This window comes from Pongo abelii, chromosome 11 (assembly GCF_028885655.2).
Source record: "Pongo abelii isolate AG06213 chromosome 11, NHGRI_mPonAbe1-v2.0_pri, whole genome shotgun sequence".
Classification (NCBI taxonomy): domain Eukaryota; kingdom Metazoa; phylum Chordata; class Mammalia; order Primates; family Hominidae; genus Pongo; species Pongo abelii.
The window spans coordinates 109882695-109897326 of NC_071996.2; the positions used below are offsets into that span (position 1 = coordinate 109882695).

Genomic DNA, 14632 nt, shown 5'->3' on the forward strand with positions numbered 1-14632 from the left:
TTCCCCTGCAAAAGCTGTTTACTTGGTAGCGTCTCTGAATTAGTCATTTCAACATGATTGAATAGAGTTACATCATGCAAAGTGTAATTTTTATTTTGGGTTACCACATAAGGTTCTGAAGCTGACCACTAATTTTTAAAAGACATTACATTTAACTTGTTTTTGTTGTAAAGTCATTATATAATAGCTTCAATTTGATTTAGGCATAATGGTGTTCCCCTTCTTCAGTGTGTTCAAAGATCATCCATTGGTTGTTTTTTTTTTTTTCTTTGAGACAGAGTCTTGCTCTGTCGCCCAGGCTGGAGTGCAGTGGCACGATCTCGGCTCACTGCAAGCTCCACCTGCCAGGTTCACGCCATTCTGCTGCCTCAGCCTCCTGAGTAGCTGGCACTACAGGCGCCCACCACCACACCCAGCTAATTTTTTGTATTTTTAGTAGAGACGGGGTTTCACCGTGTTAGCCAGGATGGTCTTGATCTCCTGACCTCATGATCTGCCCGCCTCGGCCTCCCAAAGTGCTGGGATTACAGGCATGAGCTACCTCACCCAGCCCATTGTTTACTTAATTAGTTTGAAAACAGGGCAAAATGACAGCCTTCATTGAAGTTGCTTAATTGTGTGAATTGTTTAGCTACTAGGCCAAAAGTAGAGAGAGAGCAGAAAGGGAACAATTTATATATTGTGGGTGATGCCACCCTGTGGTGAGGATGAGATGAGTGATAGGGATCTGCTCTTTTTTAGCCTCAGATCCTTGAGTCTCTCTCTCTCCCAGTGTTATTTTACTTTTCATATAATATGACCTCCAAGGGCAAGCCAGCTATATTGTTTGGTGCTTATCTGGAGATTTAGTGATCCGTTCCAATCCAGCAGGAATAAATTGTTGCACTGCAGTTACTCAGAACTGGTATATCAGGCTCCAGCCTGTTACCTGCTATGAGAGTTGAAAGGGTGATTTTACTGAACGATGTTTTAAATTTATGTCCTGGATTTAGAATCCTTACTGTCTCTCCCTAGGACAGTGAATGTATTGCTCTGGGATTGAAATAACCCTATAGGAGAGTTGAAACCAAATTGTGTGATTGTTTTTTCTTTATTTTTGCTCTTGGAAAAAAGAAAGGATAAGAAGATTCTCTATAATGGGCTAATTATGACCCCGTGTTCTCCTCTCACCTCCCCCTTCCTGTCCTTCCACTGACTCTGACTCACTGATTGTGCATGTTTGACCCAGTGTTTTCCTCCTGCACCTGTCCTGTTGTATACCCTCAGATTTACAAGGAGCAGCTCAACACCAGGGTTGTCCTGGTGGCTGTAGAGACCTGGACTGAGAAGGATCAGATTGACATCACCACCAACCCTGTGCAGATGCTCCATGAGTTCTCAAAATACCGGCAGCGCATTAAGCAGCATGCTGATGCTGTGCACCTCATCTCGTATGTACTCATTTCAGCCTTTAGTGTAGTCTTTGGTCTGACATTAATCCTTATCCCTTTTTTGGTTCAGTTAAGTTAAATATCAGAAAATAGTGACTTGAACAAGATTGCTGTGGGTTCCTTTGTCTGTTAGATAAGAAGCATGGAGTTACGATATCCTGTGCTGGGATGCTGATGGTTCTGTAGTCATAATGTCTACCCTTAGAGCCCATAACTTCCATCCTCAAGGTCAACTCACAATCTAGGATGCCTGCTGGCCCTCCAGCCTTCATTACTGGCAGTGGGCGTGACATGTGGGGAGAAGGGCAAAAGGGTACTCCTTCCAGCTGAGCTGACTGCTGTAAAGCAGGTTTCCTGAAAGCTTGCACATGTCTGTTTCTGAACAAATCATTTGCTAGTGTTAGTCACATGGGCCACACCTAGCTACAAGAGAGGCTAGCAAATGTAGTCCTTTTAGATGAACCATTCAGTTGAGTTTCTATTACTAAGGAAAAAGGGTTCTATACTTTCTTTTTAATATAATAAGCTATTCTCTTCCCCAGTCATGGCAAAGCTGTTTTCAGATAGTCCTCTAAGGTTCTGTCCTGGAATCAAACCAACCAAACCACTCCTTCCTTTCCTCCCACCGTTACCCTTGACTTCCTGTTTTTTCAGTCTTTAATCAGCAATTTTTAATAATCAGCAATATTAATTCTTTTTCATCACTGCTAGATATTCTCTACTAGAAAAAAGTCAAGAGCTGTGTCTGTTTATCTTGGTGTTTTCAATTCCTGTGCTAGTACATGTTGCTTAGTAGGTACTTGGTGCTTGCTCAATTGAAATTATGTAACATAACAAATTTAAAGGTAATTATGTCATAAATTTTAAGGTAGTTGAAATACAGTTTTTGATTTCTTGGAGGAGGATGGTTTGGGGGTGTTCCATGTAGGAGGGTAGACATATTTTGGGAGAGTATGAAATGATGGTCCACCACGTTGGTTTTCTGATAGCACTGCTTTTTCTTAAGGCGGGTGACATTTCACTATAAGAGAAGCAGTCTGAGTTACTTTGGAGGTGTCTGTTCTCGCACAAGAGGAGTTGGTGTGAATGAGGTAAATTTTACCAATTAGAGTCTCATCTTTGCGTCTGTTCTCTTTTTTCCCTATGGCCCAGTTTACATCCTTTCTTGTGCTTGTTTAGAATGACATGGCAAATGTAGCATGAGTGGCTTATGTTATTAATAAATAGAACCCAACGTGGTCCTTTTGGTTCATAGTGACATATTTTGGTGTCATAATGACAGTTTTTCATATATATCAGGCAAATGCAGCTGAAGATTGGCCTAGAGACTTTTAGGCCTCTATAGATAAGATGTTAAGCTTTTATAAGCTTATTAATCCTTCCCTGACTTTTTTTTGTTATAATGCTCCTCTGTCTATGTTAAATTTAACTCATTAAAATCAAAGGATTTCTGATATCAGTACTCTATGTTTTTTTCTCCCTATGTATATATTTTCATTTTCATGCCTTCTACCTACCTATCTGTAGAATGAACTCAAACACCTATTTCCTTAATCTCATTGTTCGGATTTTAATACTTTCAGTTTTTTAAAGGAAATTCTTAATTCGTAACAGCACCCAAAAAGCATAACCAATTATATCTAAACTCTTGTCAATACTGAAATATATTATACCAGGTTATCTCAATAGCCTACAATTAGCCTGGAATAATATTGGAGTATATTATACCAGGTTATCCTAGTAGCCCATTTAGTGGGTACCTCTCTTGACATATTTTAGTAAGTTGAATTTATTCTTAGTTTGGTATAAGTTGAATTGGAGCACAGCCTTCTGTGACTTGTATTTTATGTTTCAATGTGAGAGCTTCAAATTCTGAGAGATATCACATAGTAAGAGGGGCTTTCTGCTTCTTGGGCCCAGTTGTAAAAAGGAGGTGAGAAGTAGCATATGCCATCTTAAGATACTGACAGGCTCTACTTAGGGAACTGAGAAGATTTGTGGTAACAATTAAGAAATAATAACTAGCTTTGTGCACTCTCTCAAATGTCTCCCACACACTTTCAACTCTGAAAAACAGTATGGTCTTCCAATGGCAGTGGCACAAGTATTATCGCAGAGCCTGGCTCAAAACCTTGGAATCCAATGGGAACCTTCTAGCAGAAAGCCAAGTATGTACACTGACCTTCTTACTCACTTTCATGTGCCATTCTGTCTGTATAATGCATGTCCAGTCAATAAATAAATATTTTTCATTCCAGTTATTATAGTTTAATTGTAGTATATCTCCTTCCTCTAAAATATTTAGAAAATAAGCAACTTAAGGTAATTTTTAATCTGTTTAGGTTGTAAAAATTTCCCTTTCAAAATCCATAAAATCATACCCAGTTTCTCCGCGAATGAGTCAGCTCTTTCTCACACTGTAGAACGTGGGGATGGGGGCAGGGAATACTCTCACACTCAGGGTTCTAGCAGCTGAGCAGACGCACAAGGTGCTAGATTAAGCTCCATCACAAGCTTAGTAAGATCACAGTTGGATTGGGAAATAGCTTAGATCTAGAGTCAAAGAGAGCTCATCTTTAAACTCTAATGAAATTTACCCACCTAGTCTCATCAGAAAAGTTGGAGAAAAAGGCTTTGCAAGGGAAGACTCTGCCCCAGGGCCTTTTAAGCATGGGAACAGGTTGAGGATAGCATTCTCCTCTAGTGGCCCAGGCAGGTCCAAAAAGGAGAACAAATAGGGCCACACATCCCATCAGTAAAAAACATAGCCAGTGACTGTTAGGCGTCATTTTTTCGTTAATCAGGTGAGAGGTAGATAGAAAGACAGGGCTAATTTTCTAGTGGGCAAAGGGTCTGAGGCTCACAGTAATCTGAAGGGTCCATGAAAAATGTTAATTTCTTTTAAAATCAGAATGAAATTCAACCCAGATTGTATTTATCTTTATACAAACACAGTGGTAAAATATAATTTTTAATACATTTTTTATGGCAGCGGGCAACAACCTAATGCAATCCTGTGGAGAGAGAGACCAGTGTGTTCACTCATATTATTCACTTAACTAGAAATTAGGTGAAAGTGCCTTCCTATTTTTTGAAAATATGAGACACTGGGAGTAAAGGTCTCACCACCCCAACCTCCGTAGAGAAGAAAAGAAAAAATCTACCTTAATATCATTCTCTATATTCTTTTTTTCATTAATGCATAATATTGTGGAAAATTGAAACAAATTATATTTACACAGGCTTCTCAATTCCCTTTATGGGTACATTAAGATAGTCATCACAAGTGTCTGATGGCATTTCACAAACCTCCGCAAACTTCCATTGATTATCTTGCTCAGAGTGTTTGCTTTCCCAGGAAACACCTAGTACACATTAAAGGAAGTGTTTAGAGTTTCACTATCTGGCATAAACACCTTAAAACAAGAAAGGTGTATGACCAGGTTTATGCCCTTGTTTAGAAATCTTGGATCTGGGAAGAGGCCAGTGCTAGAGTCAGCTGAGAGGTGTTACTGAGTTGCATGATGGAATAGGGTGAGAAGTAGACTTCATTACTAATGTCTGCCGTAGTTCCCTCCTTCCTAAAATTCTTCTTTTTTTTCTTTTTTTTTTTTTTTTTTTTTTTTGAGATGGAGTCTCACTCTGTCTCCCAGGCTGGAGTGCAGTGGCGTGATCTCAGCTCACTGCAACCTCCACCTCCTGGGTTCACGCCATTCTCCTGCCTCAGCCTCCCGAGTAGCCGGGACTATAGGTGCCCACCACCACACCCGGCTAATTTTTTTGTATTTTTAGTAGAGACAGGGTTTCACCATGTATGGTCTCGATTTCCTGACCTCATGATCTGCCCGCCTCGGCCTCCCATAGTGCGGGGATTACAGGTGTGAGCCACTGCGCCTGGCCTAAAATTCTTTATTTCTTTGTGACTTGTTTGTTTAGGTAGCTATTTCATTGGTTCTAAACTTTGAGTTTAAAAAATCCATTTGGAAGTCTATCTTTGCATATACTTCTCTCTCTATATATAGGTATATATAGATAGATGTATACCTCTCTCTATATATATACATCAATATATCGATAGAGAGAGACAGAGGTATAGAAAAGAGAAATAGGAAAAAATTAATGAAAAGAAGAGCCCATCACAATATTAATATGTCAGTCTCTGGTACCAAAGTTAAGTTATAATTGTTTTTAAGTGATTATGTACACTTCTGTTTTAGATTGCTCTCTTTTACTAAACCTTTTAGCATAGTGTTCATTCAAGTCTCTTGTTTATCCTCACTTCAACTCTAACAAATTGAATTCTCTTCTTTAACTTCGAGCATTCTCTGTTAGAAAACTTCAGTGATGATCTGTTGTGTTTGTGCAACAGAGCTTTATAATTCACAGAGAGCACACAGGTACACCGTCTAGTGTGAACCCCACAACCACTCTGGGAGATAGACAAAAAGGTGTTATTCCCATTTAGAGGTAGAAACACTGAGACCCAGGAAATGCTAAGTTACTTGCCTATGGGACTCTCTCATATGACAGAATTTGGACTAGAACTCAGGCTTTCCAATTTGTAGACCAGGGTACTTTTCACTAAACATTGGAACCAGGAACCGAATTGAGTTGTCAGAGTTACAAAAATAATGAAGAGAGGCACAATTTTATTTCTTGCCAGCTGTTTTCTTAGGAAGTAACCTATAATTCTGGAAAGGATAAGGAAATACTGATTTAAAAGAAATTTTGTTCTGTAAGACTTCACATACCATGTCTATTTGACTGACATGGGGTTGGTAATAAAGAATTATTGTAGGAGTTATAATACCAAATAAATATGTGACTTTCTTTGTTTCCTTTTTCTTCTGTTGCTTTTATTGTTTTATTGGACCAGAATGTGACTGCACAGAATCCTGGGGTGGTTGCATCATGGAGGAAACAGGGTAAATTTTCATTATGCGTGCATTTGATATATGCCTTTTGCTAAAATTGCTGTGTAGAATTAGAAACAAGGTCTCTCGGGTATTGGTCTTTTAGGCTAAGCACAATATAAAATGAATAATTAATTGTCTGATATTTTTAAACTGAAAGAGCTAATTTACTTTATATTTTAATTTTTTATTTAAGGTTGGTAATAAAAGTAAAATGTATTACCTTCTACTTCTTATTAACCCTTAAAGGAAGCACATGATTAAAGGCTTCTAAGTTTAGTGGAGGCATTAATTTTTTAGTACACTTAGATTAAAAGCTGGTTATCTACCTGAAGCAGTTAGTGAAAATCAATTTAGTCATCAATTTACATTTTAAGGAACTCGTAAATATATATGTTTACGGTAATAAAAATTATACTTTACCGTTTATAAATCAGTAAAGCTTTTTTAAAATTAAGACAGACTTATTGTATCTAAATCAGGTAGTGTTCTAGTGATAGACATTTGAACATTCCCTCACTTTTCTTTTGTGAATACTTTGGGAACTAGAGCAGCTTCCCCAGAGCTGCTGTTGCTTCAGTGAACCAAGGCCTGGAAATATTGCCCTCTTTCACAGGGACCCCTGCCTCATGGGAGCCACTGCCTCCAGGCCCCCTAAGCCATAACCCACTCCTAGCAGAGGGGAGAGGTTTCCTCACCCATGTGCCTCTTTTGCTTTCTTTGCCATGCCAGACACCTGCTCAACACACCAACCATTTCTGGTCCTACCTCCGTCCCTCTAAGCCCTGGTTGCCAGAGGCCCTGACCTACTTGGACAGAGCCCCTTTGTTTTCTTCCACCAGCCCTCCTAGGAGTCCAACTCCTGGGGAGGAGTGTGGGCTTGAAGGTTTGCACAGTAGGCCATTATCCCTGCTACTTTAGAACGCATTTCTAGAAATAGAGTTTAAAACGTGAAACCCTTAGCTTCCACGGTTCCCTATTACTCCATAGCTTAGTAATTTATGGCTTAACCAGGCTTTTCTGAGGACTACTGTAAGAAGGTAACACCTATAATATTGGTTCTATAGGGAGATGTCTTCTGTCTTCTAAATTAATCTCTGAAGTTTTTACAATGACTCTTCATAATATATATAACATATAATAAACATCTTTAATATATTTTATATAATAAAATATATAAAATGTTTTAAATGAGATATAAGAAAATGTTTTAAAGTTAACATATATTTTCTCAAGAATACATTTCTATATAGTTTTTCTAAGAGGTTTCTATCAGCAGTGGCAGGTTTTACCTACTTCTGTAAACTACCTTCATACATCAGAACGCATAAAATTATTGAATTACTTCCTAGAATAAGTGGCTTGTCACTCGCAAGTCAAGCACTGTTACAATCACACACTGTATTCCTGAGGAATAGGGGTGTGTGTGTGTGATTCAGTTTAACTAACCATGTATATAATATTCCCCTGTGTTCTGACATAGAGGTATTATATTTGATTAAGTAATTCACAGAGATGCTCATTTTCTATTCCTGATTAATAATGAATATCACCAAATAGTATTTGAAATTGAGAATAAAGAGCCATTATTCATGGGAGTGTACCCCAATTCTATTGTCACTGTGCATACACATACTAAAAACATATGTGCATATACATATATGATCTAACACAGCTCTTTAGGGTTTCCTTGTTTACCTGAATGCATTGTTGGCCTGCATGATATAGTCTTTAATATACTGGCCCTCGCAACTCTGTCCTCCAGTGTAAAATCTAATATGTTCATGAGCTCCTTTTATTCAGAAAACAGAGGCAAAAAAAAAATGCTTGACTTTAATGAGATGTAGCAAATAAATATTAACAAACTTTAAAATACAGCCTATTTGAAGAGGTTTTGTAATGACCTTTTTAAAAAACATTTTAAGCCTGGTCACAAAAGGGCTTGACTGCTGAGGAGGTTGTAACATAGCCCCCAAATCTTTGATTTTCTTTGAAATTCCATCTCTGCAAACTCCACCACATGTACTTAAGTGGTAATTTGAACATAAGTCCCTTGTCAAAATTTGTATAGATTCATTTGGATTCAAAGTGAACATTTTGTTCTAATTTAGGGGTTTTAATTTTCTTCTCTGATGATTGCTTTTGGTAAATTATTTACATAGTTGATTCTTTGTTTCCTCAGGGTGTCCCATTCTCGAAAATTTTCAAAGTGCAGCATTTTGGAGTATAGAGACTTTTTACAGAGAGGAGGTGGAGCCTGCCTTTTCAACAGGCCAACAAAGGTTAGTAACTTAGAAAGCATACTAAGAAAGTATATTATTTCTCCAGTGTTTTACAGTGGAACAGTGCTGGATATCAGATGCCTGTCTTGGAAAGCAGGTTTCTTGTCAATCAGATTAATATTTAGTTATAGAAGTCCTTATCATGTTAAAGATTGAGTCCTGTTTAAATGAATGACAAAACCATAGATTCAGCATTCTCAGTCTCTGGTGTTTCAGTGCTAGCTAGAACTCCCAAATCCTCCCTTCCAAAAAGCAAACAATCCTTCAATTAAAATATCTTTGAGATTTTCATGTTAAGATTTTTACCCTGCTGCTAAGAGATGATGGGTTAAATTAAGATAAAATATTATTTTAACTAATTTCTCTGATAAAGATTCCATTTCTCCTTGACATTCTTTCTAGGGACAAGTATTAGTCCATTTTCACACTGCTATAAAGATACTACCTCAGACTGGGTAATTTATAGACAAAAGAGTTTTAATTGACTTACATTTCCACATGGCTAGGGAGGCCTCAGGAAACTTACAATCATGGTAGAAGGTAAAGGGGAAGCAGGCATCTTCTTCACAAGGTGACAGGAGAGAGAGAAAGAGTGCGAGGAAGTGCCACAATTTAAAACCATCAGCTCTAGTGAGACTCACTCACTGTCATGGGGACTGTATGGGGAAACCGCCCCCATGATTCACCTCCCACCAGGTAGGTCCCTCCCTCAACAGTGGAGATTAGAACTCAAGATGAGATTTGGGTGGGGACACAGAGCCAAACCATGTCGGAGCCTAATTTCTTGACTTTTTTTTTTTTTTTTTTGAGTGGTTTGTCCTCCTGGGACATTAGTTCCTTATGAATATCAGCGAGCCAAAAAATCACCCAAGGTATTTATGGATACCATAAATACACATATGTGTTTATAATGCGTTGTCTCTTTACCTGGAGAGGGCCACATTGTCAATTGGCATCTCATCAAACTGTGTATATAGTGTCACAATCCCTTATTCACATATTCTTAATTCAGAAAACTGAAAATTTTCAGAAGTGTTTTTTATGTTTGTGGAAAACACATTTGACAGTAAAACTTGTCCTAAACTGAAAATATTTATACCTCATAAGGTAAATATTCATAAGTCTTGTTGCAGAAATATTAACTGATTATAGGGTGTGTCCCAGGCCCCTCAAGACTATTACATAGAATATGGTAAATGCATCGTACTTCTTTAAACTTCAGCAAAGCTGGAAGTCTCAAACTCACCAGCTTCAAAGCTTTTGCATAAATCGGGGCTGTAGACCTGCAGTAGCATGTTTGGAAATGAAGTTGCTCAGCAGGCAAAAGATAGGATCAATGCTAATTAGCAGATGGTATGGAAATTCTAACATGGCAAATTTCGTATTTCTTTTTAAAATACTACTTCATGAGTCAAATATAGCTCATTGCTATGCAAAATGTTTAATACTGTGCAAATTGAGAGAGCAGCAAAATAATGTTAACCTTTTTTTTTTTTAAATCAGTAACTAATGTGGTAACTGACAGGATAATTTATTCCTAAACCCATAATTAAGTGACACTACATAGTCAGGAGATGGTAGCTTGATGCCTGACATCTGTGTAGAATCTTAGTATGGCTGTGGAAAAAGAAACAGGACTTTCAAAGTGACCTTGCGTCGTTAAAGTCAGTTGCCTGCCTTTCATAACGTTAATCTCAATGCAACAGAAATCCAAAAGCTTCAAAGTGTTCAAAATGGGTGAAATAAGTAATAATGAACTAATGTGAGCTGCTGGCATTTTTGAATTGCAATGTACATGGCTAATTTTACCCACCTTGTAGCTTAGGAGCTAATTATAAGCATCATGCCTGAGGAAACAACTCTCACTTGTTTAGAAAGGTTAAGGTTTCTAGCATATGCATAAGGATCCGTCAGTGGATTTCTGAAATTGTCTATGAGTTAGGAGAAAATTATTCTAATAACTTGGAAATGAAATAAAAATAACTATAAATCATCTATTTTTAAAAAGTAAATATGGAATTATGTCTTTTTAAACTATGTAGTACAATGGTTAATAAACAAGTATGGATTCCAGTGGAATAGTTTATATGTATGTATCAAAGAAGTGACTTTTTCCCCCAAGCGTTTTGAATGTATGTATATGCATGTGTTGTGTGTGTATTATTTTTACATTATATGTGTGCATATTTTCTGTGCTTTAGGAATCTTCCCCACTGCCATGTTTTCCACACGGTTGGAGATAGTGACCCATCTCAGGATGGAGGCAGAGTCCTAAGAAGGAAAGAAGTGGGAGCCTGGTATAAAGTACAGGCCATGTTCTAGTCAGCCCTTCCCTTTTCCAGTTTCTCCTGCCTCCTGATCAAAATAACACAGAGAGGTGCAATGTTGATTTTACTCATAGGACTTTTCCACAGGGGGAGTCCCACCCAAGTAGCCTGGAAACCTTTGCTTTTCGTAATAGTTTTGCCTTCCTGGAAGTGGAAGGAGGATCAGTTGTTTCTCAGGTGAATTTAGTGGAAGGCAACGCTTCCTTGAGGTATGTTCAGCTGCTGGGGATGGAGTCAGTTTCTCTCTCTCATATTCAGGGCTCAGAGCATTTGGGTTGGAGTGTGCTGCTCCAGCCTTCGTTTAAGGTGTAGTGATTATGCCCAGAGAAATCCTGCCCCCTTCCCCAGTGCCCCTGGAATGGGAAGTAGGCATGTTTCTCATTAACAGTCAACTACCTTTACAGTTGCTCTATAATATAGTTTATCTGGCAAGCAAGTTCATGGCACCAGTAGACTAGATGATTCAAGAAATTGTACTCTTCTATAGCCCTAGGAATGACTGAGAGATTTCTATATATCCATACATGTGTCTTATGCTTTCAGACACTTGAGATTTCTTTTCAGTGAGAATGATGGGCTTGGATTTCTAGCAACATTTTTTCCCCCAAGTTTACTTGCATTTACTTGATTGTACATATCACATTTGGCTATGACTGAAGCATATTTATCTTTTTGACAGTTTTTATGGCTTCTCAGCTGTCTTGAGACAAGTTAGCAAATTAGATATCTGTGAGTGTTATTAGCAATGCATTTTAGCTCCATTAGCAAATATGAAAAGTGATCTATTCCTCTTGACAGCTTATCTCCATAAAAAGTAACTCTAATGCTAGAGTTCACCTGTGGAGCCCACGGCCAGAGAATCCCCCAAGAGATATTGCCCCATTTCAGATATATTTTTAAGTGCTATTAATAAGTGAACAGTATTTCCCATACAGTCATCATTTATAAGATGCCGCAACAACAGATCATAGAAGAATATCACATGATAGCTGATTATACGGCCATTGTATGTGGCCCGGTTGATGTGCTGATTTTCTGTGATAAATTGAAACATTTTTCCCTTCTCTCCCTAATCTCTTTAGCTATTTGAGCCCACGGAATGTGGAAATGGATATGTGGAAGCTGGGGAGGAGTGTGATTGTGGTTTTCATGTGGTAGGTATAAGAAACCTTCTATACTTACAGCACAGATCTTACTTGGTGCAAACAGGTATAGCATTCGTGAGAGGCCAGCACATTGATTGTGGTCTTACTGCCTTTCTTTCTCATCTCTCTGATTAGTGCTTAATTCAGCTCAGACCCGTTAGAATTAGTCATGTCTTTATGGCCTTGTCTGAGCAAACCTAATGGATTCTTCTAATTAAATTCCCTACCTCTTAAAAATTTATAGCTCATATTCATCTCAGATAAGTTTTACCAAATCATAAAACATTCTTTCCATGTTGCCTATTGTTTTTATCTTTATAAAATAGATTGGGTATTAGAATGTAGTGGAGCTAATTGGAAGAGAATTGCCTGCTAAAAAATTAAGCTTTCTCGGCTGGGCGTGGTGGCTCATGCCTGTAATCCTAGCACTTTGGGAGGCCGAGGCGGGCGGATCACAGGGTCAGGAGATAGAGACCATCCTGGCTAACACGGTGAAACCCCGTCTTTACTAAAAATACAAAAAATTAGCCGGGCACGGTGGTGGGCGCCTGTAGTCCCAGCTACTTGAGAGGCTGAGGCAGGAGAATGGTGTGAACCCGGGAGGCGGAGGTTGCAGTGAGCCGAGATAGTGCCACTGCAGTCCGGCCTGGGCAAAAGAGCAAGACTCTGTCTCAAAAAAAGAAAAAGGAAAAAAAAATTAAGCTTTCTTTTTGCTATTGAAGTCCTTTTACAGAAGATCTTACTTTGCTGAGAAGTATGGCAGGAAGGAATCTATCCTTGTTTAAAGTAATTAATTCTTTCCCAGAATATTTGCTTACTGTTGTATAAATGTTCTCATTTGGAAAATGCATGCCACGTGTGGAGAGAATATGAATGAACAGCAGGTAAGGCTCTTTGCTTACTCACGTGAAGTGTTTTCTCTAGGAATGCTATGGATTGTGCTGTAAGAAATGTTCCCTCTCCAACGGGGCTCACTGCAGCGACGGGCCCTGCTGTAACAGTACCTCATGTCTTGTGAGTTTTCTGACAGTTTCATCTTTCTTTTAATTGACAGATTAGCCAGATATCTCAGTGTGTACACTAAGCATTTGTATAGCTTGTCACAAATTTCTTGGATACAGTGTACATATTAGCCTGGCAGTTTTCTAGAATTGATAAATCTCAAATTCTGTGGGCCGCAACATTTATCTCTACTATTATTCGCTACCAACCGTCTTATCCTCCAATGCCTCATTAGGAAAATATACCTAAACTGCTTCCAAAAGAGTTGCCCTACTAACATAGATGAAATCCAAATTAAATTGTTGAATAGAGGAGGGACAATTTCTGTGGTCTTTTTAATAATATGACCTACTTATAACATTTTTCTTCAAAACTTATCGTAATTTATTTTAGACCTGAACATAAAAGCTAGTGCTCATATTTTCCCATTGGGCTTTTAAAATCCCCTGTAAAGGCAAGAAAGTGAGATAGGAAAGTAACATATGAATGCACACTCATATGTGTATATACATGATTTGTGTGTGTGTGGACATACACAGTCTTCCATCTACAGAGATCACCAGTTATTTTTGAAAAGTCATTTTAATCTTCCCTTTTCTCATATATATAACCTCTAATATTCCTTATAACCATAGAATTACATAATTTTATGATTTTTTTCAATATTAGGAGTATTATGCATTATGGTATTTAGAAGTTTCTAGCTTATTTCTCCTTGCTTCATGTACAACCAGATTATAAATTGCTTGAGGGGAATGGGCTCTTTCCTTCACCTTTTACCCACCCCCTCCTCAAATAAAATGCTTTGTATACAAAAGGCATTCCCTGGCATTACTAAAGATAATTCATATGAATTTATTAAAATTTGATTGTCTGTGTTTAGCAAAAGAAAGTTTAATATCTATGCTAATAGGTAATTCAATGAAGGTTGGGTATATATGTGAATTCTTCAGAGAGATCTTAAGTGTTTATATTATAGTGTTTTGCTGTTTTGTCTTAAACCCAACCAGAATTTCTTCTTTAGGTGATTTCTGTCACATTGTTTTCTGAAAATAGTACTCTGAGACAGTGGGTTTTGAAATCTGAACATTTAAATCTTTGGTTGATGATTCATCTTTAGTATAGAGGGTAGCATCTGGGCCTCGTTTCTATTCTGCAATAGGATATTCTGTCTTGCTAATTCTTAAAAAGAGTTTGGTGTTAGTTATGCGAGAGTATAGGCATTGTTGGTGAGTCTAAGAATGTTATAATAACTCTGAAATATTGAGTAATCTTAACTCTTAATATTGAATTTTGATTTGCAGTTTCAGCCACGAGGGTATGAATGCCGGGATGCTGTGAACGAGTGTGATATTACTGAATATTGTACTGGAGACTCTGGCCAGGTATGGCGCACTGAGTTTTCGGTAATACGTTTTACTTGTAAGTACAGGTTGAGTATTCTTTACCACAATGCTTGGGGCCAGAAGTGTTTCAGAGTTAAGATTTTTTGGATTTTGGAATACTTGCATATTCATAATGAGATATCTTGGG

At 38.0% G+C, this 14632-nt stretch overlaps 1 protein-coding gene across 8 annotated transcripts in view; it reads left to right on the forward strand.

The window, feature by feature from the left end:
• Window positions 1-14632, forward strand: part of ADAM23 (ADAM metallopeptidase domain 23) — a 235470-nt gene that overhangs the window by 175368 nt on the left and 45470 nt on the right. For all 8 annotated transcript variants that reach the window (XR_008522965.1, XM_063713001.1, XM_054549690.2 and 5 more), the window contains 8 exons: window positions 1267-1430; window positions 2437-2521; window positions 3508-3598; window positions 6307-6355; window positions 8526-8625; window positions 12035-12106; window positions 13022-13111; window positions 14404-14484. Coding sequence is in view for 7 of the 8 variants with exons in the window: in XM_063713001.1 (XP_063569071.1) it covers window positions 1267-1430; window positions 2437-2521; window positions 3508-3598; window positions 6307-6355; window positions 8526-8625; window positions 12035-12106; window positions 13022-13111; window positions 14404-14484 (732 nt within the window). In the remaining variant the exon portion in view is untranslated. The remainder of the gene's footprint in view (window positions 1-1266; window positions 1431-2436; window positions 2522-3507; window positions 3599-6306; window positions 6356-8525; window positions 8626-12034; window positions 12107-13021; window positions 13112-14403; window positions 14485-14632) is intronic.